Consider the following 27,116-nt stretch of genomic DNA (forward strand, 5'->3'; position numbering starts at 1 on the left):
TAAACAATCAGAAATGACAATTAATGCTTTGCACACATAACCCCCCCCCCCCAAAAAAAAAAAATGCAACGTGCAAAATTAATTCAAAATCAAGGTGCCAAACCAGGAATGAAAATGCAACCATTCCTTCAAAAAATAAAAAAGTCCTTAAAGTTGATAAAAAATTCAAATATAAAGTGCTCCAAAATGTGTCCATAATCAGTGAAGTCCATCCATCCTGCTCATCCGACAAGTTTATCACCATATAGCATGCCTTAGTGCTCTCCAGTGACCCCCAAAAGCACATGCGCTCACCTTGAAGTGTGTGACACAGTAATTAAACTCTGTCAAAACACGCTTTGGAGCCACTCCTGGGCTCTATGGGATCAACTGTGTAGGCATCCTCAGGAGATGCCACAGAAGGGGCATGTTTATTATTCAGCACAGACACATTTGATTTTGATTCTGAAATTTTTTGCACGTTGCACTTTTTATAGTTATTTGTGCAAAGCACTAATTGTCATTTTTAATTGTTTGTAATTTAGCGCAGACACATTTATATATTTTTTGATCCTACTTAGTGATAGAAGTTAGATGCTATGGACTTAGTACGCATAGGGAAGTGGGCCCAAATCTGTGATGCTCCCAAGGAGGGGAGGTGCAAAGGGAAGATGGCCTACAAATTATGTGGTTGTGCTCTCCACAGAAATGATGACTACAGGATGTCTAATACTTTGTATGGCATTCCGTGGTGATGAATTCTGCTAGTATGTCAAATGTGATGTCAGCTGTCACAGAAATCTTTCTAAAGTTACAGTAAAGTTCAGAAAATACATTCTATGTGTGGACATTCCTCTATTCATAAATAGGGATGGGTGAACGGTTCGGCCCGAGCATAAGTTCGGGCCGAACTTTGGTTGTTCGGATGCAACAAAAAGGAAAAATCTTTACATGAGGTGGGCACCGCTAAACCAATAAAAGTAACAACAGTAAATACAGTATATATTTATTCAGTAAAAGTAATACATGCATTAATATCATCAGAGAAAGCCATTTCATACAGAGTACATATAAATGATTTTAATGTACTCTGTATGAATTGGCTTTCTCTGATGATATTAATGCATGTATTAATTTTACTGAATAAATACTCTATACTCTATTTACTGTTGTTACTTTTATTGGCTTAGCGGTGCCTACCTCATGTAAAGCCCCAGGGCGAGATTTTTCCTTTTTGTTGCATATTTTAGGGATGGAGGTGTGTCACTGGTGACACCAGACCTTTCTCTTTTTTCTAGGTTGTTTGGATGTTCTGCGAACACCGAACAATGTGCGGTGTTTGGGGCAAATTCAAAAGCCACCAGAACACTGTTAAAGTCTATGGGACATTCATTTTAAAGGCTTATACAGACAGGTCCATAAAAATTGGGACATTGACACAATTCTAATCTTTTTGGCTCTATACACCACCACAATGGATTTGAAATGAAACAAACAAGATGCCCTTTAACTGCAGACTTTCAGCTTTAATTTGAGGGTATTTACATCCAAATCAGATGAATGGTGTAGGAATTACAATAGTTTGTATATGTGCCTCCAACTTTTTAAGGGATCAAAAGTAATGGGACAGATTAACAATCATCCATTAAACTTTCACTTTTTAATACTTGGTTTTGCAAATCCTTTGCAGTTAATTACAGCCTGAAGTCTGGAACGCATAGACATCACCAGAGGCTGGGTTTCATCCCTGGTGATGCTCTGCCAGGCTTCTACTGCAACTGTCTTCAGTTCCTGCTTGGTCTTGGGGCATTTTCCCTTCAGTTTTGTCTTCATCAAGTGAAATGCATGCTCAATCGGATTCAGGTCAGGTGATTGACTTGGCCATTGCATAACATTCCACTTCTTTCCCTTAAAAAACTCTTTGGTTGCTTTCTCAGTATGCTTCAGGTCATTGTCCATCTGCACTGTGAAGCACCGTCCAATGAGTTCTGAAGAATTTTGCTGAATATGAGCAGATAATATTGCCCGAAACACTTCAGAATTCATCCTGCTGCTTTTGTTAGCAGTCACATCATCAATAAATACAAGAGAACCAGTTCTATTGGCAGCCATACATGCCCACGCCATGACACTACCACTACCATGCTTCACTGATGAGATGGTATGCTTTGGATTATGAGCAGTTCCTTTCCTTCTCCATACTTTTCTCTTCCTATCACTCTGGTACAAGTTGATCTTGGTCTCATCTGTCCATAGGATGTTGTTCCAGAACTGTGAAGGCTTTTTTAGATGTTGTTTGGCAAACTAATGTGACTTTCCTGTTTTTGAGGCTCACCAATGGTTTACATCTTGTGGTGAACCCCCTGTATTCACTCTGGTGAAGTCTTCTCTTGTTGAATTTGACACACCTACACCTACCTCCTGGTGAGTGTTTTTGATCTGGCCAACTGTTGTGATGGGTGTTTTCTTCACCAGGGAAAGAATTCTTCGGTCATCCACCACAGTTGTTTTCCGTGGTCTTCCGGGTCTTTTGGTGTTGCTGAGCTCACCGGCACGTCATTTCTTTTTAAGGATGTTCCAAACAGTTGATTAGGCCACACCTAATGTTTTTGCTATCTCTCTGATGGGTTTGTTTTGTTTTTTCAGACTGATGATGGCTTGCTTCACTGATAGTGACAGCTCTTTGGATCTCATATTGAGAGTTGACAGCAACAGATTCCAAATGCAAATAGCACACTTGAAATTAACTCTGGACCTTTTATCTGCTTCTTGTAAATGGTATAATGAGGGAATAACACACACCTGGCCATTGAACAGCTGAACAGCCAATTGTCCCATTACTTTTGGTCCCTTAAAAAGTGGGAGGCACATATACAAACTGTTGTAATTCCTACACTGTTCACCTGATTTGGATGTAAATACTCTCAAATTAAAGCTGAAAGTCTGCAGTTAAAGCACATCTTGTTAGTTTCATTTCAAATCCATTGTGGTGGTGTATACAGCCAAAAAAATTGAATTGTGTCAATGCCCAATATTTATGGACCTGACTGTATGCAAGTTATTGTCATAAAAAGTGTTTGGGGACCTGGGTCCTGCCCCAGGGGACATGTATCAATGCAAAAATTCAGTGATTTTTTTTTTAATGCTTAAGGTGAAACAATAAAAATGAAATATTCCTTTAAATATTGTGCCTGGGGGTGTATATAGTATTCCTGTAAAGTGGCACATTTTTCCCATGTTTAGAACAGTACCACAGCAAAATGACATTTCTAAAGGAAAAATTGTCATTTAAACCTGCTCGCAGCTGTAATGAATTGTCGGGTCTCGGCAAAATAGGTAAAACTCATTGAAAAAAGAGCATGGGCCCCCCCAGTCCATTACCAGGCCCTTTGGGTCTGGTATGAATATTAAGGGGAACCCCGAACCAAAATTCCCCCTAAAATCCATACCAGGACCTTCGTGCCTCATATGGAAATTAAGGGGAACCCTGCACCAAATTTAAAGAAAAATGGCGTAGACCCCCCCCAATCCATACCAGACCCTTCAGGTCTGGTATGGATTTTAAGGGGAACCCTGCTCCAAAATTTTAAAAAAAAATGGCATAGGGGTCCCCCTCAAAATCCATATCAGACCCCTATCCGAACACGCAACCTGGCAGGCCGCAGGAAAAGAGGGGGGATGAGAGAACGCCCCCCCTCCTGAACCATACCAGGCCACATGCCCTCAACATGGGGAGGGTGCTTTGGGGTAGCCCCCCAAAGCACCTTGTCCCCATGTTGATGGGGACAAGGGCCTCATCCCCACAAAGCTTATTAAGTGGTTGTGGGGGTATGTGGGCAGGGGGCTTATCGGAATCTGGGAAGCCCCCTTTAACAAGGGGACCCCCAGATCCCGGCCTCCTCCCTGTGTGAAATGGTAACGGGGTACAAATGTACCCCTACCATTTCACAAAAAAGTGTTGAAATGTTAAAAACGACAAGACACAGCTTGGGGACAAGTCCTTTATTAAAAAATAAAAATGTCCCACAAATCCATTAATCTTCTTCTATCATGCGCCCGGACCGAAAAAGAAAAAGAAAAAAACCAGAGACTGATCTTCCTCAATGCGAGGCTCCCGCATTGAGACGCTTCTTTGCTTGTGACAGTTTTTATATAACTGAGGGCGGGGCCCCCCGGTGAAGTACCTAGGTGACCCTGCCCCCTCTGACGCAACGGGAACTTCCCCATGGCTTCCCCGTGGTGTCAGAGGGGGCGGGGCCCCCCGATTACGAAAACAGGTTTTTTCTTTAGAAATGTCATTTTGCTGTGGTACTGTTCTAAACACGGAAAAAATGCGCCACTTTACAGGCATTCTATAGAGACCCCCAAGGCACAATATTTAAAGGAATATTTCATTTTTATTGTTTCACTTTAAGCATTAAAAAAATCACTGCTCCCAAAAAAACGTCCGTTTTAAAAAAAAAATGTTGCATTGACAAATGTCTCCTGGGGCAGGACCCGGGTACCCAAACACTTTTTATGACAATAACTTGCATATAAGCCTTTAAAATAAGCATTTTTGATTATTCATGTTTGTGTCCCATAGACTTTAACGGTGTTCGTGTGTTCTTGACAAATTTTGTGCCTGTTCGCATGTTCTGCTGCGAACCGAACTGGGGGGGTGTTCGGCTCATCCCTATTCATACATTTTAATGCATATGGTCAAGGTTGTCAAGAAATGGGCCTATGGCCAGGAGTATGACAAAATATGGCGGAGGGTTGGATCAACAACAGGAGGGTAGCCGTCCTATCCAGGAATAAGTGGGGCAGGGACTTGCTCATTATGGCACCAATAATTGTTCAATCCTAGTACCCCTTATATAGGTAGGTAGATTTATAAATAGGTTAGTCACGCAAATATGGTTGGATCTTATGCTGTCCTTGTTTGTTAATGAAATAACAACCTGTGTTTTTATTTTAAAGCAGGTAAGGCCATACTCCTGCTATACAGACATAGCAATACAGATATCAGGAAATAATATGTTGCTTACTTGCCACATCCGGGTGTTTGAGCAGGATGAGAAGAGCACTTTTCAGGGTGGAACTGGTTGTTTCAATTCCAGCGTTAAAAAGATCCATCACTGTTGCAAATAAGTTCTCAAAATGAAATTCAGTCTTTGGCTTGTCCTTATCCTGTGGGTGTTAAGATGACAAATTTTTAGTGGCTACCACTACAGAATGAAGCTCTACTCAAAGCCTGTTCCAGTGTTAGGTTGATTGGAGATGGGTTTTTCACCTCACTTCCTGCTTCAGAAACCACACAGAAAGACATCTTAGATGAAAATGAAGGGAAGTCTCCCCAAACTGGCACAAAGAGCACAAAAAAACTCACAAAGGTTTAAACCCTACTTCAAAAACTAGCAAAAAGAAAAAATCTCTTAGTGACAATTCGATTTTAGATGAAAAAAAAAGCACCATGACCTAAATTAGAAGTAGGAACTAATTGGTTCACAGAACTCACCTTCTCTATCTTTATGAGAAAGCTGTCAATGAAGTCTCGTGGGCAGTTCATATCAATAGTCTTCTTATGATGATCTACAGACTCCGAAATAAATGCTTTAATGTTGGCAAAATTTCTGAAAGCTTTCTGGTGAGGACCAGGGATGTACAGTGATATTTTGGGAAAAACATTTAACAACTGTTAAAACAAAAAGAAAAAAAAAGTTTAAGGGTGAGATAAAATAATATATGTTTGTTTACACCATGAAAGAAATGCAATTTTGTAAGTGCTAAATTATGTGGATTGGTCCCATCAGCTTGTGAACCAAAGACAAGTCTGTACAAGGAAGAAAGATCTGTCCTCATGATCTAATAGGATCTTTGCTCAGCATATGAGCTGTTCTCCCATTAAAGAAAAAGTAGTACAGTAAATGTGTTGGTTGCATTAAAAAAATATATATAAATCTAAACCTTCTTTTTAAAGTTTTTAATAGAGTTTGTCATCTGTGTCTCACTAGGAAGAATTACTTTCACTTCCTGCAGGTAAAGTAAATTACCATTTAGACAGTTGTCACCAGAGCAAAATTCCCCATTGGAATATCCCCCCTCTATTCTTGTTCCAGTGAAGGAAAAAAATTCTGGGTCTTTCCTTACTTTCAGTGCTGGTGATAGTGGTAAACAGGACACAGAGAGGGTGAATCTCCACATTGGATGCACAGAAAACCATATTTTTTGCCCATCCTCATTCTAGCCAAAACTACTTTTCAGTTAGGTAGAATTTTTTAACGGTCCAAAAAACTTACACTAGCATTTTATTTATTTTTGAACTTTTTTTTTTCCAGGGACTTACATATTTTTTTTCTCACTGAGGAACAGGGTATAGGTTCTTGAAAATAACACTGAAGTCTAGTAGGAGGATGTGTAGCTATCAAGATTTATCCGCCCCATGCATTGAAAAGGAACCTCTACCTTAATTAATTAATTTTAGAAAATACTTGAGAAAGACCTAGCTTTGGTTAAAAGAATCTAGAGTTAATTTCCACTGTCACGAGTTCTGCTTCTCAGAGGGTTCTGGGGGTTAGAGGCCTCCTCTCTTTGGAGCGGGTCCACAGCCACTAGTTATCTGAATAACAGGGATAATAGGGATAAAACTTTTTCGCAGAAGAGAGTTTAATAAGACTCGGGGCCACTCATTACAATTAGAAGAAAAGAGGTTTAACCTTAAACTACGTAGAGGGTTCTTTACTGTAAGAGCGGTAAGGATGTGGAATTCCCTTCCACAGGCGGTGGTCTCAGCGGGGAGCATTGATAGCTTCAAGAAACTATTAGATAAGCACCTGAACGACCGCAACATACAGGGATATGTAATGTAAAACTGACACATAATCACACACATAGGTTGGACTTGATGGACTTGTGTCTTTTTTCAACCTCACCTACTATGTAACAGGCTATGTATTTTTTTCTTGAGAGTTTTCCTATAAATACACATGGCAGCTGAATGTTTTTCCATTGCGCTTTAGTTCATACCTAAAAGAAATGGTTGCTATGATGTAAAATCTAAGCTTTGGGCGAATATACAGTTCCCATCAGGTAAATCACAGGCATTCTGTGAATTTACTTACAATACTCCATACAGAGGAAAGGATGTTTAAAAACTCCTTCAGCCAGAATAAAAGGTTTGTGAACTTTTCATCTTCGTAGTCAAAGCGTTCTCCAAACACTATGCAGCAGATGACATTTGAGACCGCCAAACGAAACAATTCCGTTGGATCAAACAAGTTTTCTAGGAGAAAGACATACGTAATTAAATAAAGATTTTACAACTTACAAGATAGAGAACCCATGAGAAAATGGAGCTCACTCATCAAAGCATCTAAAAGAATTGTCTGTTACTTTTATTAGCCAACCAATCTCCTTTTTTACTATTTCAGTACTGGCTACAAACCCTCGGGGTAAATTTGATTGGCCACTTTGACAAAGGACAAAACATGAATTGCATACTCACTGTCCAAAGATTTTTGGATCTACAGAGAAACTGATCTGTGATATTGCTCTTCAGAATGACTTAGCATTTAAGCAAAAAACACAAAATTTTAATATGTAAAACATTTAGCCAAAAGAAATAGATTTCAATAAAATCTCTGTAATCTCCTTAGGGTTGTTCTACCAGTTCAAAATCTTTCCATTCATTGCCCTACTGCTTCATTAAGCAGTGGAAGAAACGAAAGGAAACCTTGTTCAAACTCCAAATCACCCTAGTGGAGCTAACAGGGGGCTACATACTATGTCCCCAAGGGACAGCCTAGGCCAGTGAACAAGCACCAGCACTGTCATATGAGGGTAAGGTGAGCAAAGGTAAGGGATACCTCCCCTGAGGAAGTTACATGATCCAGTGAGGTAACACGTAGGGCAGAGCTGGATGATGTCAGCACATGAAACCAGGGATTAATGGGAACATCTAGGTGGAAACAGCACCGATCGTTGTACTTATACCGGGGAAATATCTAGCTGCATACTGCTATGCACTGGTGCACTGTGCATAGAGCCATTTGAGTTTTTAGAGTGTGTTTTTATTAAGTTGGTAATAGCTTCACTTACAGTTTCTGACAGCATAGAAGATGGGAAGGAACTTCCTTTCTATCCACTTTTCACAGTGCATTCAATGTGACCAATCACATGATGATAGGAGAGCGGGAAAAGGTAGCAAGAGGGGTGACCCCCTTTCACCGCCTGTAAAAGTAGTTGGGCAGCTGAATAGCCACTCAGATTACTTTTAGCTTATGCAGAATCGCCTTCTGAAAAGAATGATACCATGAACATGCTTGTAGCTGCAGCCATGATCCTGATGTCACCACCACTTCCCGAAGACGTATATACCTACATTGGTCAGGAAGTGGTCAATCCCTTTGGTTTATTTTAAGTCGCACAGGACCAGTTGGCATTTTGGTTACATGTATAAATAACACAATTAGAGTTTGTAGGTACTTAGTAGCACTGCACTATTTGTTTGATACTCTATGTCTACATCTTTACTGACCTCCATTTTTCTTGAACTCCTCCACCAGGAAATGAGCCTCTTCCTGGATTCGCTCCGCAATTCCTCTTTTTCCCATGCCAAAATTCCTCAGGGTGGTCAGTGAGAATTTGTGTAGCTGTTGCCAGCGTTCCCCATTGCTCAGTATAATTCCTATAGGGGAAAGCTTTTGTGAATTAACCAATGAAGGTTAAATTGGACCTATACTCATATGTTAAAATAAGGTTCTGTAAACAATCCTGAGATAGAATAATAAAGAGTTAAAAAAGAAGTAACGTGAAGGGATTTGTTGACCCTACTGTTGGCTGCTAATATCACAGTGTTGGGTATAAATATGTATTAGCACTTTTGTCTCTGGAAGGCAACACAGAAGGAGGAAGTGGTAGGGGAACTGAGCCACATGATAGGGCTGCCACCTGTTTGGGATTCACCTGAACATTCCAGGTTTTGAATCATGTGTCCCGGTTTCAGTGTTCACCCAGACACATTATTCAGATTGGACTGTGCCTTCCTCTATGCAGACTTCTCTGTACTCTTGCTAGAAAAACAGAAAGCTGTGCAGGCCACTCGCCCAGGTCCTACCAGTCAATGATGTAATCGGTTGCTAAGAACATGTCGGGCGGCCAGCACAGCTTTCTGGTTTCTTGGCAAAAGTACAAGAGTACAAAGAGGAAGAGAGAGCCGACAGGGGGTGCAGGCTGAGCCCTCTGCCTTCTCTCTGTACACAGGAGTTAACAGTGCTCTCGCCCTCCTCTATCACAGGAGTTAACAGAGGATCGCTCAGATGGGGTTGTTGCTGGGGACACTTCGTGGCATCCTGGTTGAAAAACACTGCCATAACCTACAGCAAGCATTTACAGCTCATGTCCTGCTTGGAAAATGATTGGCTTTGGGTAACTGGGGGGAGAGGCAGCTGTTACCTATAGCAACAAAGGAAGCTCTATAATTACTGACACAAAGGACCTGATTGGCTGCCCTGATTACCCCAAGTGTGTGCACAGATCCTCATCCTGTCCTGTATGAGTATCAGTCACTGCTATGAGGGACCCAGTACTGACTAGTTCCCAGAGCCCTCCTTTATATCTCCTCTATAGGTATGGAGGAGACCCCCCCCCCACAACCATGCATCCTTCCCTCCCCTCCCTTTATATAATCCCCCTCCATAGACACACCTACTGTATCTCCCTCTCCTCCACTCCTCTCCTCTCTTCTCCCCCTCCTCCTACTTCTCATCCACCTTGTGTCCTCTCCTCTTCTTCTCTCTTTCTCCTCTTTTGTCCCCCTCTATCTCCCCCCTCCTTCATTACTACTCTCCCTGGGACACCCAAAGCTGCCAGCCAAGCTTTGAAATTTACCTATTCTAAAAAAAAGCTCTACTACAGGTGGTCCCCTAGTTACAAACATTTGACTTACAAACGACTCCTACTTACAAACGGAGGAAGACAACAGGAAGTGGGAGGAAAGCTACCCCTAGGAAGGGAAATTCACTCCTGTAAGAGTTATTATGGGAAAAACATGCCTCCACTGAAGCTTTATCACCAATCCTTGTTTCCACAACAACCCAAAATTTTCAAAATCAATAGTCATTGGGACAGAAAATGAGGTGAAATCTTCTGAACAGGGGCACAGACAGCAAAACAAACATTACAGGTGTGTTAACCCTTCCCTATGCTATCCAAAAAGCTTAAAAATAGTTTTTTTGGCTGAAGTTACACTTAAAAAATGTACCTGTTCCAACTTACAAACAGATTCAACTTAAGAACAAACCTACAGACCCTATTTTGTTTGTATCCCGGGGACCGCCTGTATTTCTTCTAACCCACTAAAAGGTGCTACACTAATTATAAACTTTTGTCCAGATTGTACAGGACCCCAACATTGTTACACAAATTCGACCCATCCCACTCCAATCAATTCTGGAGATGCCAGCAAGACGTGGGCACACTTTTACATGTATGGTGGGAATGTCCGCGCCTCCACCCTTTCTGGTTCGAAATACAATCATCCATCCACTAAGTGACATCTGATACTTTATATTACTCTGCAGCACAATATCTATTGCACCACACTTAATTTTCTCCCAAAATGTATCACAAATCACTCACAATGCACATGGTAAATGCAGCCAAGTAATGCATACCAGTGCATTGGAGCTCCCCCTGTGTACCATCTCTTCCAGAATGGTTCAAGCGCATCTACAAAATAGCGGAAATGAAAGAATTGATTCATATAGCCAAGGAATCTCCATCCAAATACCATACAACCTGGGCCTGCTGGCTCCATTTTCAAACAACAGATGCCTACCTTCAAATAATGTCTGCTGCTACCCACCCACATACACCGACTGACACGATACACACTTGACTGAGATCCACTACCTTAGAACTCCCGGCTCACAATCTTCTGAACTAGAATGCACACTTTTACTCCCATACAGTTCTATCTTGGATGCATGTCCCAGGGGGCATACGGGAGGCAGAGTTCTGGGAGGATGCCCATGGACACCCTCCCAAAATTGGAAGCCCAGGGCATGGATGGAAGGGGGGGGGTCAGGGGTGCTCATCATGGTTTCTTGCACCGGGGCCCTGAAGGTTCTAGTTACGCCTCTGATACTGTGTTAAATGTGCACTAACGCACTGAAATATACTGCAGGAATCCTGCCCTGACAAAATAAACTGACACTAAAGTAAAAATGAATAGTCAAACTAAACTCATACTGCACTATCACTAGATTCGCACTAAACTGATACTTTACACTCACAATAGAATCCCAATAGCACACTATCTCGCTAGTAGCACTGAACAGAGCCCTGTTCTATCCCTCTCCACGCCAATATCACACTGAAAATGTCCGCTATGGGGAGAATATTTTCATAGTGTGGGGCGGAACAAAGAGCAATGAGCCATGATTGAATAGAGTCATCATTACTTTCTCCAATCATGGCTCTGACAGTGCTCTGTGCCCTGATTGAGCAAAGCTTTCATTGCTTCAGCCAATCAGGGCTTCCAATGCACTGCTCGGTAGCACAGTGCATTGCGGTCGTTCGGCGGGCCGAACAAACGGTCGATCGCCCCGACAATTCGGGTGTTTGTTGAACGGGTGAACAGCCAATGTTAGGCCTCATGATCGGGGCGAACCATTCGCCCAACTCTACTAAGAAGGCAGAGTCTGACTAAACCTACCTGGTCTGTGTCAAATAGTACTTTTGGATGATTTGAAAAAAATAACTCCCACTAAAGTTACACACAAAAAGCTTGCTCGATTTTGACCTCAAGGCAACTTATGTAATAGACTCTATTCTTTGTAACTCACCATAATCTTTGAAAAATGCCTTGGAAAAGAAGGTGTTTCCTCTTGCACTGAGAGCATCACTGTGATCCAGAAATGCTTCCTTCATACAATCATAGCCAATCAAGACCACCAGTGGTTCATTGCCTATGTAGATGGTGAGCACCGGTCCATACTTCTCACTCAGCTGTAAGGGAGCAACATGGGATTATTGGTTGAGGTGAGGAATTTTCGTTTGGCCACGCAATGAATCCTAAAGTGATACTGAGAGCCCTTTTACACTGCCAGCACAGGGTCGTCAGCGGTAAAGCGCTGCTAGTTTTAGCGGCGCTTTACCATCGTTTTTGCGGCGCTTTTCAGGCGCTAGCGGGACGCTTTTAACCCCCGCTAGCGGCCGAATAAAGGGTTTAAAGTGCCCGCAAATCGCTGCTGCCGAGGCGCTTTGGCAGCACTGCAAATTCATTTCAATGGGCACAGGTGATTTAGGAGTGGTGTATACACCGCTGCTAAAGCGCCTCAAAGAAGCCGCTTGCAGGACTTTTTTTGACGTCCTGCCAGTGCAGCACCCCAGTGTGAAAGCACTTGGGCTTTCACACTGGGTTTGCAGATGAGGCTTTTTTCAGTGCACTTTACAGGCGCTATTTTTATCGTTAAATCGCCTGAAAAACACCTCCAGTGTGAAAGGGGTCTAAAGTCTAATTTTTCTCAACAAACATGTTATACTTACCTGCCCTAAGTTTTGCACAGAGCAGCCCATATCCTGCTCTTCTTGGTTCCCTCCCTCGCCGGCGCTCCTGGCACCTCCCTTTTGTTGAGTGCCCCCACAGCAAACAGCTTGAAAGATTGACATGCATTTAGAAAGTGTTGTTAGCTGAGATAATAGTATGTGAAATTCATACAAATGAAAACCAACTCAGAGGAAGTGTCTGGAAAGCGTCATTTAAAGAAGAACACCATCTTTACACACATTTTACATAGTTCGTTTGAGCCAAGCTGGCCCATACAAACTATGTCCCTCACTAACCTGTGAGGCCGCTAGATGTGCGGTATAAACTGTATGTAGCTGTGGCCACATACAGCACTGTGTTCCAGGTGCGAGCTGAGACCTCCTGTTTCATACCCGGAACACAGAATAGTCTACCGCAGCGGCGCTCAGAGCAAAAAATGTATTCTATCAATGAATACAAAGCTTCCTCTGATTGGCTGAATCAGAGGTTGTGACATTATCAGGCCACCCCCCTGAGCTCCACTGCAGTAGACTCTTCTATGTTCCGGGTATGAGACAGGAAGTCTTGGCTCGCACCCAGAACACAGTGCCCTCAGATACATACAGTTTATACCGCACATGTAACGGCCTCACAGGTTAGTGAGGGGCATAGTTTGTTTGGGCCAGCTCGGCCCAAAAGAACTATGTAAATTGTGTGGAAAGATGGAGTTCTTCTTCAATGCACTACAAACACATCAAAACTCCATGCGACATGCATCAACATATATAATGCAGCGCTTTCCAATGAAAAACTGTCAAATAAAATGTCCATAAATTATGCAAACATATAAAGTTCCATGGATAGGTTAGTAATGAGCCCAAAGAAATCTTCACTATCCTATGCATGGGACTTTATATGTGTAGCGAGGTCCCAGGCCTCCTTTAGTCTAATGATAACCTCCAGAGCCAGGGACAGCTGACATCCTTACATATAGAGTGGGTTACAAGGCATGGTGGGTGTAGTGCAAGATAGATTCATGGGCACCAGACACTTCTTGAATGCAAACAGATTTATGTTCTCTTGAACACAACTGTGGGAGAGAGGGTTAGGGCCAGGACACGCTCAGGTAGTTGCAATGTTAATTGGCAGACTCTGCAAGTAGACAGCCATGCTGGGAAAGGCATCCAGCAAGACACCAAATCTACATGTGTAGGAGCGCTGTCTCCTATGGCAGCAGTCTTATAACAGTTCCTAACACAAGCTGTAACAAACTCCTTTACTTCCTCCACAATCACTTTTTGTAGATTCTTAGCCCACTGAGCTCCCAGTCTCTCCCACTAGACTTGCTGATTCACTGCCACTGAATCCCGTGAGCTCTTCCAATCTTCTTACTCAGTATCTTCCTCAAGCGTCACCCCCGCTTCCCTGCTGGGTCCCTGGCTTGGCACTCCAGATACTCTTCAAGCGTCACCCCACTGGCTGGATCTCTGGTAATAAGGGGTTGGTCCCTTAGTGGCGACAGCTTCCCCTCTACCTCCGACCACAACAGGTTCTCCGGGCAGCAGAATCGTCACTTCTGGTTGGACTGCAAGCCGCAGTCCCAACCCTGCACTTCTCTCTTGCTTCTGGATAGGCCCTCAGACAGCCTAGCAGCCAGATGTACCCGGGATAGGCCCAAACTCCAGCCTAGCAGCACGGGCAGCTCAACACACGTCCATCCAGACAGCTGCCTAAGTGGCAAAGAACACTGATTACCTGACTCCACCCAAATATATAGGTTCTCCCAGCTGGCTAAGGGGCCCAAGAAAACCCTTGCCCATTGGCTGAGACACCCCATACACTCCTAATCTGTCCATGCATCGCCCTTGTCTTTTCTAAGGTCACCAAGCACCCGGCCACCCAGCGACAGAAGAGAGACGTGCAGCATTTCCAGACTTACGCCCATTTTACACGGGCATGTCCGTGTACGGACTCCGCTTTGTTAAGTGGGGATCGCTTTGTTGATCCCCGCTGAGCAGGCGGATGACAGGTCCGTCTCTGCACACTGTGCAGAGACGGACCTGTCAGAGCTCCGCTCTCCTCTATGGGGATCGGATGTCAGCGAACATGTCATTGCTGACATCCATTGCTCCATAGACCTGCGTGGAGCGTCCGTTCAGGTCCACCTGAAAAACTGACAGGCGGACCTAAACGGTCTGCCCATGTGAAAGGGGCCTTAGGGTGAAATCAATCGATCCCTAACAATTGGCCAAGGCAACTATACCTGTCAGATAAATTTAGGAGTAACCTTGCCTAAACATCAGGGTGCTACATATGTTTGCATAATTTATGGACATTTTATTTCATTTTACTGTTTTTCATTGGAGAGAACTGCACTATATTTGATTTTATAAGATTATTAGGAGATTGTATAATTCACCTTTTATGTGCCAGCTGCTACATATTTGATTTAGCGCTCACTTCTGCTTTATTGAAAGTGCATCAACAACGCATCTTATTGCAATAGGCGTGTTAATGGGCATTCATAGTATCTAAATTTCAAAGTACATCCAAACAAGCTATTAAGCCTCATTTACATCTGCTTTTCTGTTTGAAGCATGATCCATGTTTGGATCGCTCTTCAAACAGCAATAGACAAGTGATGATGAGGCATTGCATCGCATCCTCACGGCCTGTTTTAACTCCCTAAATGACAACCAGCGCTGCGTTGTGAGCAGTTGTGGGGCGGTTGCAGCGTGGCCTTATTCCCACCAGGAGGTATAATTCCTCAAAGCATCACAGCCAAGGGCATTTGTGTACCCAAGGCGACTGCCTCTGCAGCAACACGGAGAGCGGTTGAGGGGCAGAAAAATTGCTGGGTCTTACCAGCGCCACAACCGCAAGTGTAAACAAGCCCTAAATGTAGTGCATGCCATCCACACCAGTTTCTTGTGTTGTTATGATGGTGCAGGAAGCTTTGTTAATTCCCCATATTGTTCCTTCATTCCTTACCTTCATCAAAGACTGGGGCATTTCTGTGGCGCTCACATGCAGAACAGTGCCTAACAGGGGCAATGTTGGTGGTCCAGGAGGCAGTTTTTGACTTCTCAGCTTCTCCTTCCATGAGAAAAAATACGCAACAAGACTGACACAGACAGCCAGGAGAATGGAGACTGTTACTCCCAGCTCCATTGTCACAAACACTCTGAACACAGGAAGCGTTTTGTATGCAGCAACAGTCAGATATGCTCAGTCAGCTCGCTGGGTTTGTCCTCTTATTGTATGTTATATATGGACACGTGAGTCCAAAGTACAACATTTGCAGAGCCGACATAAGATTGTGTAACATCACGACTTCCATTATCTCTGACCTGGGTTATGTATAGAGGATTATGGGCGGAGATAGTTGTAGATTGTGTATTAGAAATTCAATCCATGTAAGGAGCCTTTTCCTTATATGTCATTCAGAATTCAAGCACAGTTAGTTTGCATTAAATGAGGCAAAACGGACAGCCCATATATTTACAAAAATACCAAAATAATGTGTAGCACCCTTTAGTAGTGCTAGGTGAAAGACAGGGTTTTTTTTGTCAGTGTAGGCAACTTTATTGCTGGCTTGGCTGGCAGCCAGGCCTGCTTGTTTTGTTTCTTGGGAGGCAGAGATCCAGGGAGAGCTGGATGACTCACAGGCAGTATCACTGAGACCTACTTATTTCCAAAACATGCTAGAATCTTCTGGAAAGATAGGGGTAGAGGTGAGGTGGAGCTGCCTGGAGTATTCTGAGGGCCCTGACCAATCCCCAACTTGGGTTGGCAGGGGCAGTCCTCCTCAAATACTCAGGGTCCGCCCAGTTGGGGAGGAGTTTGTTCGGGTGGAAGATGGAGTTGGGGTGTTAGGCTGTTGTGGCCTTAAGGGATCTCCACAGTCTAGGGGGTGACCTTGGGTCTGGGCTGGGGTGCAGACGGGACCATCCTACAACCATGGAGGTGTCCTGGACAAGAGGCACAGGAGCAAGAAGAGGACAGCAGGAGAGCACTGCCAGGCAAGTCTCCAGGAGGAACAAGGATCAGCCAGGAGGGCTGGTGAGTGACACACAAGCAGGAGGACTGGGAGGCATGCCTGAGAGGACTGGGTACAAGCAGTCTGGGATGGGTGCAGAGCCAGTTTAGAGTATTGTGGTGGCACTGGCAGTGGAAAGAGGCAGCTGCAGCCAGGCAGGGCCTGAAGAGGTGGTGCTCGGATCAGTAGCCACGTGGGACAGCTAGCAATAGGACTACACTTTTTTTTTTTTGCTACACTAAAGGGGCCTGCAATGGGCATTTCCTTTAGGCATGGCTGAGCCAGTGTCAGGCCTGCATCTCAGTGCTATCTGGTGTTGGAAGAGATAGTTTGCAACTAAGTGAATGTGCTGGAGGTGAAGTGAGTAAGATGTATATATTGCAGGTGTATATAGTTTGTCCCTGAAACCTTATTCTTCAATCAAGTGGGCATCCCATATCTACCCTATTGCTATCCAAGTTAAATCCCCTCAATAAAATATAAAAGCTGGAAAGGCTGTCCACAAGGTTTAGGAGTGTGTTTATGGGAATGTTTGACCATTCTTTCAGAAGCACATTTGTGAGGTCAGGTACTGATGTTGGATGAGAAAGGCTGGCTCGCAGTCTCCGCGCTAATTCATCACAAAGGTGTTCTATTGGGTTGACGTCAAGACTCTGCAAGCCAGTCAAGTTCTTCCACCCCAAACTTGATCATCCATGTCTTTATGGACCTTGCCTTGTGCACTGGTCCAAATCATTTGGTGAAGGGGGGATTATGATGTGGGGTTGTTTTTCAGGGGTTGGGCTTGGCCCCTTAGTTCCAGTGAAGGGAACTCTTAAGGCGTCATGGACAATTTCATGCTCCCAACCTTGTGGGAACAGTTTGGGGATGGCCCCTTCCTGTTCCAACATGGCTGCACACCAGTGCACAAAGCAAGGTCCATAAAGACATGGATGAGCGAGTTTGAGGTGGAGGAACTTAACTGGCCTGTGCAGAATCCTGACCTTAACCCGATGGATCGCATTAGGGATGAATTAGAGCAGAGACTGCGAGCCAGTCCTTCACATCCACATCAGTGCCTGACCTCACAAATGCACTTCCTAGAAGAGTTGAAGCTGTTATAGCTGCAAATGGTGGGCCAAATCAATATTGAACCCTATGGACTAAGACTGGGATGCCATTAAAGTTCATGTATGTGTAAAGGCAGGCATCACAATACTTTTGACACTATAGTCTATACAGCAGCTTCATTAGATGTGGTGGCTGTATTAGTTTTATTTTTATTTTTTTTTTCCCCTCTGTTTTCACCTGGTGATCTGTACAGTAACACACCTCCTGTATTAGAGTGCCTATACTCTGGATGAAGGAGCACAGGAGGCAAACTTGGACAGCAACATTGTCATTTAGGGGGGAGGGGAGTGTTAGATGTACTAGCAAATTTAGATAGAAAGAAAGCCTACAAAGAAAACTATAGCAGCTATCACATCTAAGAATTGGTAAGCTGCAACATATTAAGTGTTTGTTTTTAAGTTTAATACCGCTTTATTTTATTGCCAAAAGAGAATTTCTAATAAATTGCAATCCCATTATAGAAAACATTTCATATTTATTATAGATATTTATTTAGAGATGCCGTACTTTTTGAAGCATTTTAGAGAAAACATTAAAGTTTAGACTCAAAAGCAAAAATGTATCATATTTCAGCTTTTTTCTTCTCCTATTGACAGTACCATTTTTCCCCACTAGATGGTGCTCTTTATGTTAGCCTCCGAGTTTTGCATTTACACGTCTAACACATTATACATTTTGTATGGATAAATAATTATAACAAAACAGTAGTTATATGTTGTGCATTTTAAACTACATTTATTCATCACAAAAGTGTTCTATTGGGTTGAGGTCAGGACTCTGCAGGCCAGTCAAGTTCATCCACCCCAAACTCACTCATCCATGTCTATATGGACTTTGCTTTGTGTCTGGTCCAAATCATTTGGTGGAGGGGGGATTCTGGTGTGGGGTTGTTTTTGAGGGGTTGGGCTTGGCCCCTTAGTTCCAGTGAAGGGAACTCTTAAGGCGTCAGCATACCAAGACATTTTGGACAATTTCATGCTCCCAACCTTGTGGGAACAGTTTGGAGATATTATAGATATTTATTTAAAGGTGCCGTACTTTTTGAAACATTTTAGAGAAAGCATTAAAGTTTAGACCCCAAAGCAAAAAATGTATCATATTTCAGCTTTTTTCTTCTCCTATTGACAGTACCATTTTTCCCCCACTAGATGGTGCTCTTTATGTTAGCCTCCAAGTTTTGCATTTACACGTCTAACACATTATACATTTCGTATGGATAAATAATTATAACAAAACAGTAGTTATATGTTGTGCATTTTAAACTACATTTATTCTATGTTCATTATTAACCACTTCCCGCCCGCTCTATAGCGGATTGACGTCCGGGAAGTGGTTCTGTTATCTTGACTGGACGTCATATGACATCCAGCAGGATAACATGCCGCAGCGCGCCCCCGGGGGCGCGCATCGCGGCGATCGGTGGAGCGGTGTGTCAGTCTGACACACCGCTACACTGATCTTGGTAAAAAGCCTCCGGCGGAGGCTCTTTACCACGTGATCAGCCGTGTCCAATCACGGCTGATCACGCTGTCAATAGGAAGAGCCGTTGATCGGCTCTTCCTCACTCGCGTCTGACAGGCTCTCCTGGCAGGAGGGGTCTGCGCTGATTGTTTATCAGCGCAACCCCCCCGCAGATCACCACACTGGACCACCAGGGATCGCCACTAGGACCACCAGGGAAGGAGCAACATGTGGATGGCCAGGTATGTACCCCATGGCCATCCACATGTGCCCAGTGTGCCAAATCTGTGCCAATCAGTGCCCACAAATGGGCACTGATTGGCACCATTATGTTAAAGTGATGCCCAGCAATGCCACCCTTAGGGGCATCACTGCAAACAAGCAGTGCCATCAGTGCCACCCATCAGTGTCCATTCATGCCACCTGTCAGTGCCCATCTGTGCCCATCAGTGCCCATCTATCAGTGCCCATCCATGCTCATCTGTGCCAACTATCAGTGCCACCCATAAGTAACCATCAATGCCACCTATGTGTGCCCATCAATGCCACCTATGAGTGCCCATCAGTGCCGCCTATAAGTACCCATCTGTGCCACCTATGAGTGCCCATCAGTGCCGCATACCAGTGCCACCTATCAGTGCCCATCAGTGCCGCCTATCAGTGCCCATCAGTGCCGCCTATCAGTGCCCATCATCAGTGCCCGTCAGTGCCAGCTCATCAGTGCCACCTCATTGGTGCCACCTCATCGGTGCCCATCAGTGCCGCCGTATCAGTGCCCGTCAGTGCCCGTCAGTGCAGCCATATCAGTGCCCGTCATTGAAGAAGAAAACGTACTTATTTACAAAAAAGTTTTAACAGAAACAAAGAAAAACTTGTTTTTTTTCAAAATTTTCGGTCTTTTTTTATTTGTTGCGCAAAAAATAAAAACCGCAGAGGTGATCAAATACCACCAAAAGAAAGCTCTATTTGTGGGAACAAAATGATAAACAATTTGTTTGGGTACAGTGTAGCATGACCACGCAATTGTCATTCAAATTGCGACAGCGCTGAAAGCTGAAAATTGGTCTGGGCGGGAAGGTGTCTAAGTGCCTGGTATTGAAGTGGTTAATCCTGAGCCCTTAAATGGATATTAGAGAGGTTTGCCATTTTTATTTTATTTGTTAGTGAAGGGACCTTGAATCTAGATAAGAATGTGCACAGTTTACACCTGTCTGTGAGTGTACTGTGTTTTTATTCATTTTTTAATGTTTTTATGTAATAACCAATGCTGTAAACTGTTGGAATAATTTCTGATGAATCGCCCATGTCACTATGGCAATGGATACACATACATACCGCAGCTACATAAAGCTGCCGCTCGTCACTAGACTCTCTATTTTGAGGGAGTCACGTGACAGGTGACGCAACGCGTCAGTTAGAGACAGTGACATAATTTACGGTGTGGTGAGGAGGAATACAGCCGCTGTTTTTGGCCCTGGATTGTAAATGCTACTGACAAGAAACGTTCTTTTAGGTGTTTTTAACCACTAAACTATACCTTATTTGTTATACATATTATGCTATAAGCACATTCTTTTTTATATATTGTGTGACCCAAATCCTAGCCAAGGTTCCCCTAACTAAAGGGTAGAGCATAAGAGCAGGTGATCCATCCGAAGGTACACCAAGTCCACCAGACAGGATCTAAAAGGCGCAATATGACCTGTAATGGGTCATAAAGTGAGGCAAGTGGGCATTTCACCTATAGGTGTCGGGTGATGATTGGTCTTTGACACATTGTTGTATCCATATGGATGGATGTCACAATATTTCTTTCACTATTGGGATTATTTGCTTTAAAGTGGATTTGTATACACATTTAAATATTTTCACACCTGTTTTATATGCACTAACGTAATACCATTTGGTTTTTATGCATCTACCAGAGGAATTTCTGAGTGTTTCATTGATATATGATGAACAGTGCACAATTGTTTTTTTTTTCTTTTATGTGCATTTTTGAGTGATAGGAGATTCACTATTTGAATGGTGCAGCAGTTCATTTTCCTTTTTGTTTTGTAGCACATCTATGCAGTCTTACATAGTAGCGCACAACTAATTCACACTTTTTTAACATAATGTAAAATAAGCTCCTGTTTCTCAGTAGTTCTGCTTTTGTCACTCCCTTTAATATAACGGTTAACCACCGCACAAGAATTATACTTTTTTATTGTTACCCACCAGCTTTTTAATTGTACTCTGTTGTGTACAACTGGTGGAACACAATTCTAACATTTTCTATTTCTAGTCTATTTCTAGTTTAAATCTTTCACTGTCCAGGACACTGTTCATCGCTATCCAGCCGAATGTTCCTCCTGAACACCTCTTATCCGGGACATAAATCACTGCCCAGGTATCTTGTTGATACTACTTTGCATACCAGTCACTATGGTGTTTAAAATTACATCTTTCAATGTAAGAGGACTTAATAGTCCAGCCAAGAGACAAATCGTATATAAAGAGGCCCGATCTCTACAATGTGACATACTTTGCAAGAGACTCCTTTTCAGGCATAAAAATCTCCAAACTTCTTCCACTTTCACGTCCCAACATTCTACTGCTCTAACGCACCTAAGAAGATATCATTCCAACATATTCACTCAGAGCTTGATAATCTGGGCAGGTACGCAATTCTTGTTTTCAAAATCGATGGAGTTAAATATACGATAGCCAATGTTTATCTACCCAAAGAAAAACAAATTGCCTCTTTGAAGAGAGTATGGAAACTTATCTCATCGATACGACAGGGCTTTCTTATCCTCTTTGGTGACACCATTCCAAATAAACATCTAGATGTGTCTGACTCTACACAAAGGCACCACATTGGAGCAATGTCATCACACTTCATGTCAACGAACAGTCTGTTCGACCCCTGGAGATGTCAACACTCCACTGAGAGAGACTATTCTTTCTTTTTGCAAGTCCACAGATTATACTCAAGAAAAGATATCTTTTTAGTGGATACATTTCTATTGCAAAATATTAGCTCCTCCAATATCCATGATATTATGTGGTCCAACAACGATCCAGTGTTGATGATTTTGGAAGGTACCCACATGGAAACAAGGGCTAACCATTGGAGAAATTATGTTTTCTCATTAGAACATCCAGACCACCATAGAAAAATGTCTGCATCACTTACAGAATTCTTTAAACTCAATTCCTTTTCCATTGCGGATCCCTTCATTGTGTGGAACACGCACAAAGCCTATATTAGAGGGGTTCTTTTAAAATTAAACAGTAATGTAAAGAAGCAGCAGAATCAGCAGGTTGAAGAAAACATACTCTCCCAAATTAAGGAACTAGAAAGGTTAAAACAAAAAAGCACAAACTTATAAAACAAGTTCCAAGCTCACCCCGGCTAGACATGACTTGCACATTTAACTTATTCCGCAGTACAACAATTATCTGAGAAGGCTGAAAGCAAACCTTTACCATCATGGTAATAAAGTCGATAAGCTACTAGCATGACAGGTGAAGGAAAAATCTATAAAACAAAAAATACCTTTTTTAATTCATCCTACAACGGGTGACAAATTAACCAACCCAAAAGACATAGGCAACGCTCTCAGAGCTTTTTATAGTCACCTCACCTTTATAACTTGAAAGACGACCCTGCTAATCCCTCAAACGACTTCTGAATTTATACAAACATTCTTAGATTCCAGATAATTTCCCAGATTATTTCCAGGTGACCTTTCTTTCCTTAAGCCCCCGTTCAAACCTATGCGAATTAGATGCGGCTTACACCGCATCTAATTCGCAGGACATTTTAAAATACATTCATATGAATGCATCTGGTTCACATATGTGCGTTGCATTCGCACTGTGCATTGCACAAAAAACGTGTGCGTTTTCTGGGCATTGCGGTGCGAATTACGAGCCCCTTATCTTCTATGGGAACACATCTGCTTCGCAGTTGCATTGCGTTCTGAGCATGGATTTTCTCCTTCTCCTCACTACACCTCCCCCTCCCTCCCCCTCTCCCTGCTCACTGATCCTGAGCTAACGCAGACGAGCCTTTGAACAGGAGATTTTTATCTTCCCAGTGAAACCTGAGCTTCAATTCGCACCGCACATGTGTGAACCCAGGCTAACGCTCCATCTACTGAAACAGAGCTTTTAAATAAGATTAAATCCTTCCCATAAAATAAATCTCCAGGCCCTGATGGCTTCTCCTCAGAATGCTATTGAGCGTACCAAACCATCCTAAAACCCCATTTGCTTCAAGTTTTAAGAGCTGCTGTATCTAAAGCATAATTTCCTTCTGAACGGTTATCTGCCACGATTGTTACATTGTCAAAGCCAGGGAAAACCCAGACTCCCCGCAACATTTTAGACCCATCTCCCCTTCTAAATGTTGATTCAAATATCTATGCAAAAATGCTTGCTAATAGACTCGTAGTTTTCTCCCCAAACTCATACAACAAGATCAAGTTGGTTTTGTTGCAAGTTGACAAGCTCCTGACGCTACATGCAGAATTGTCAACCTAATGCATATGTCTGAATCCTCAATAACCCCATCTCTGCTCCTATTATTGGACGCAGAAAAAGAGTTTGACAGGATACATTGGGGCTACTTGACACTAGGGATGAGCTTCGTGTTCGAGTCGAACCCATGTTCGACTCGAACATCGGCTGTTCGGTCGTTCGCCGAATTGCGAACGATATGGGCCGTTCGCGCCAAATTCGTGTGGCACGTCACGGCCCATAATTCACTGCGGCATCGCAGTGCATTGCTGGCTGATGATTGGCCAAGCATGCACTATGACCCGCATGCTTGGCCAATCACAGCGCCGCCTGAACAGAGAGCCGTAATTGGCCAAAGCCAACGAGGCTTTGGCCAATTATGGCTCAGGGGATTTAGTACACGCCCCACACTATATAAGGCCACCTGCACGGCGGCCCTGTGCAGTGTGTTCCTGTGTGCTGAGAGATAGAGAGAGAGAGAGACAGTGTCATTTCATTTGAGTTAGCTAGATTAGGCAGGACAGTCAGTCAGTTAGCTACACTTACAGTGTATTGTGTATATATATGCATCCCAGGTGTTGCATATATATATATACACTGTATTCAGTTTAGCTAGATCCGTTCCTGTTATCTTCTTACTGACAGGCAGGCTTGTCTTGTTACAGTATATAAAGCTACCTGAAGAAAATTGCTGGTGTTCTTTTGATCCTATTAGTACCACAGTCAGGCAGCTAGACTATTTACAGTTAGTGCAGTGCGTCCTGCTCACAGTGTTCAGCTAAAACTACAAGTTAGTGGGGTGTGTTCTGCTCACAGTGTTCAGCTAAACCTACAAGTTAGTGCGGTGCGTCTACCTCACAGTGTTCAGCTAAACCTACAAGCTAGTGGGGTGCGTCCTGCTCACAGTGTTCAGCTAGATCCGTTCCTGTTATCTTCTTACTGACAGGCAGGCTTGTCTTGTTACAGTAAATACAGCTACCTGAAGAAAATTGCTGGTGTTCTTTTGATCCTATTAGTACCACAGTCAGGCAGCTAGACTATTTACAGTTAGTGCAGTGCGTCCTGCTCACAGTGTTCAGCTAAAACTACAAGTTAGTGGGGCGCGTCCTGCTCACAGTGTTCAGCTAAACCTACAAGTTAGTGGGGTGCGTCCACCTCACAGTGTTCAGCTAAACCTACAAGCTAGTGGGGTGCGTCCTGCTCACAGTGTTCAGCTAGATCCGTTCCTGATATCTTCTTACTGACAGGCAGGCTTGTCTTGTTACAGTAAATACAGCTACCTGAAGAAAATTGCTGGTGTTCTTTTGATCCTATTAGTACCACAGTCAGGCAACTAGACTATTTACAGTTAGTGCAGTGCGTCCTGCTCACAGTGTTCAGCTAAAACTACAAGTTAGTGGGGTGCGTCCACCTCACAGTGTTCAGCTAAAGCTACCTGTAGAAGGCTGGTGGTGTTCTCATACTACAGGCAGGCAGTTGATTTTGCTAGCTGCAGTATCAGTATATATATATATATATATATATATATATATATATATATATATATAGATCCCAGCTTAGTGCAGCTACAGGCCATTAGTATGTCTGGAAGGCCAAGAAGGAGAGGCAGACAGTCACAAGCCAATAAGAGAGGGCAAGCAGGCTCTGTGTCTTGTGCTGGTCGTGGAGACGGTGCATCCTCATCAGCACGTGGCCGTGGGACACGCTTGGCCTTTTTTTCGGCAGCTGGCCGTGTTGAGCCGCAACATGCGGAAGACTTGGTCGAGTGGATGACCAAGCCGTCCTCATCCTCCTCATCCTCTCTCACCCATGCCCAGGGTACTTTGTCTGGCAAAGCAGCGGCCTCTTCCCTCGGCTCAATATAATCAGTGACTCCTTCCCTAGCCCCACCATGTCCTCCTGAGGAGTCCCTCGAACTGTTTGACCACAGTGTTGGGTACATGCTCCAGGAGGATGCCCAGCGTTTGGAAGGCTCTGATGATGATACTGAGCTCGATGAAGGCAGTAACATGAGCACGGACAGAGGGGGTGCCCAAGAAGGACAGCAATCTGGCAGTCATGCTCCCCCTGCTGCAGCATACTGCCAGGTTTGCTCCAGTGATGAGGAGGGAGGGGATGATGAGGTCACTGACTCAACGTGGGTGCCTGATAGGAGAGCGAGGAGGAGGAGGAGGAGGCGGCACATCACCAACGAGGCAGGATGCCCTCCAGGGGCCAGCCTAAGGGCAGCACATTGACTGCATCACACCCCAAAGATCCACATGTGCAGGGGGCTGCAGTCTCTGCGCGTTATTCAAAAAGTTCTTTGGTGTGGGCCTTTTTTGAGACGAGTGCATCAGATCGCACCGCTGCTATTTGCAACATATGTCTTAAGCGTATCTCGCGTGGCCAAAACATCTCCCGCTTGGGTACCACATGCTTGACCAGACATATGTTGACCTGCCATGCAGTTCGTTGGCAAGCGTATCTAAAAGACCCACACCAAAGAACAAAGAGGACCTCTGCTTGCTCCTCATCAGCTGAGATTTCCAACCCCACTAGACCTTCAGTCCTCTCTGAGACCTGCACTGAGAGGAATGAAGGTGTAGAATTAGGTGTGTCACAGCCAAGTACTTGTGGGCAATCTGCTTTTGGTACACCGACGTCAGATTGTACCAGGCAAATTTCCCTGCCCCAGCTGCTGCACCGCCGAAAGAAGTTTGCTCCCAGCCATCCACATGCCCAGCGGTTGAATGCTAGCTTGGCAAAATTGCTAGCACTTCAACTGCTGCCTTTTCAATTGGTAGACTCTGCCTCCTTCCATGAGTTTGTGGAATGTGCGGTTCCTCAGTGGCAGGTACCCAAACGCCACTTTTTCTCACGGAAGGCGATTCCGGCTCTCTACCGGCATGTGGAAGGCAATGTCCATGCCTCGCTGGACAGGGCAGTCAGCGGTAAGGTGCATATTACCGCTGACTCATGGTCCAGCAGGCATGGACAGGGACGATACTTAAGTTTCACGGCGCATTGGGTGACTCTGCTGGCAGCTGGGAAGGATGCAGGACAAGGTGCAGTAGTGTTGGAGGTTGTCCCGCCACCACGCCTCCAAAATGCTAATGATTGTGACACACCTCTCTCCTCCACCCCCTCCTCTTCTTCTTCCTCCATGGCCTCTTCCTGTGCTTTGTCCTCGGAACCACCGGTGCTCTGTAGCCGTTCAAGGGGCTACGCAAGTACGCAGGCCAAAAGATGCCATGCGGTGCTTGAGCTGGTGTGCTTGGGGGACAGGAGCCACACTGGGGCAGAGGTTCTGTCAGCTCTGCAGGGGCAGGTTCAGAGGTGGTTGACGCCACGCCAACTTAAGGCAGGAATGGTGGTTTGCGACAATGGCACCAACCTCCTCTCTGCCCTCCGACAGGGACAAATGACCCATGTGCCCTGTTTGGCTCACGTCCTTAACTTGGTGGTGCAGCGGTTCTTGGGCAGGTACCCGGGCTTACAGGATGTCCTGCGGCAGGCCAGGAAAGT

The 27,116-nt window shown here is 44.1% G+C and overlaps 1 protein-coding gene across 2 annotated transcripts in view; it reads right to left on the reverse strand.

Annotated features, from left to right (window-relative positions):
• LOC141107703 (cytochrome P450 2C8-like) overlaps positions 1-15,824 on the reverse strand; it is a 42,708-nt gene extending 26,884 nt beyond the window's left edge. The window contains exons 1-6 of one of the 2 annotated variants that reach the window (XR_012235955.1): positions 15,482-15,824; positions 11,808-11,970; positions 8,498-8,647; positions 7,083-7,243; positions 5,480-5,656; positions 5,010-5,151 (exon numbers count right to left, since the gene is read on the reverse strand). Coding sequence is in view for 1 of the 2 variants with exons in the window: in XM_073598621.1 (XP_073454722.1) it covers positions 5,010-5,151; positions 5,480-5,656; positions 7,083-7,243; positions 8,498-8,647; positions 11,808-11,970; positions 15,482-15,661 (973 nt within the window). In the remaining variant the exon portion in view is untranslated. The remainder of the gene's footprint in view (positions 1-5,009; positions 5,152-5,479; positions 5,657-7,082; positions 7,244-8,497; positions 8,648-11,807; positions 11,971-15,481) is intronic. The other variant, XM_073598621.1, reaches the window with a different exon arrangement.
• Between the last annotated feature and the right edge of the window lie 11,292 nt (positions 15,825-27,116).

Source organism: Aquarana catesbeiana, linkage group LG09, assembly GCF_042186555.1.
Source record: "Aquarana catesbeiana isolate 2022-GZ linkage group LG09, ASM4218655v1, whole genome shotgun sequence".
In the NCBI taxonomy this organism is placed as follows: Eukaryota; Metazoa; Chordata; class Amphibia; order Anura; family Ranidae; genus Aquarana; species Aquarana catesbeiana.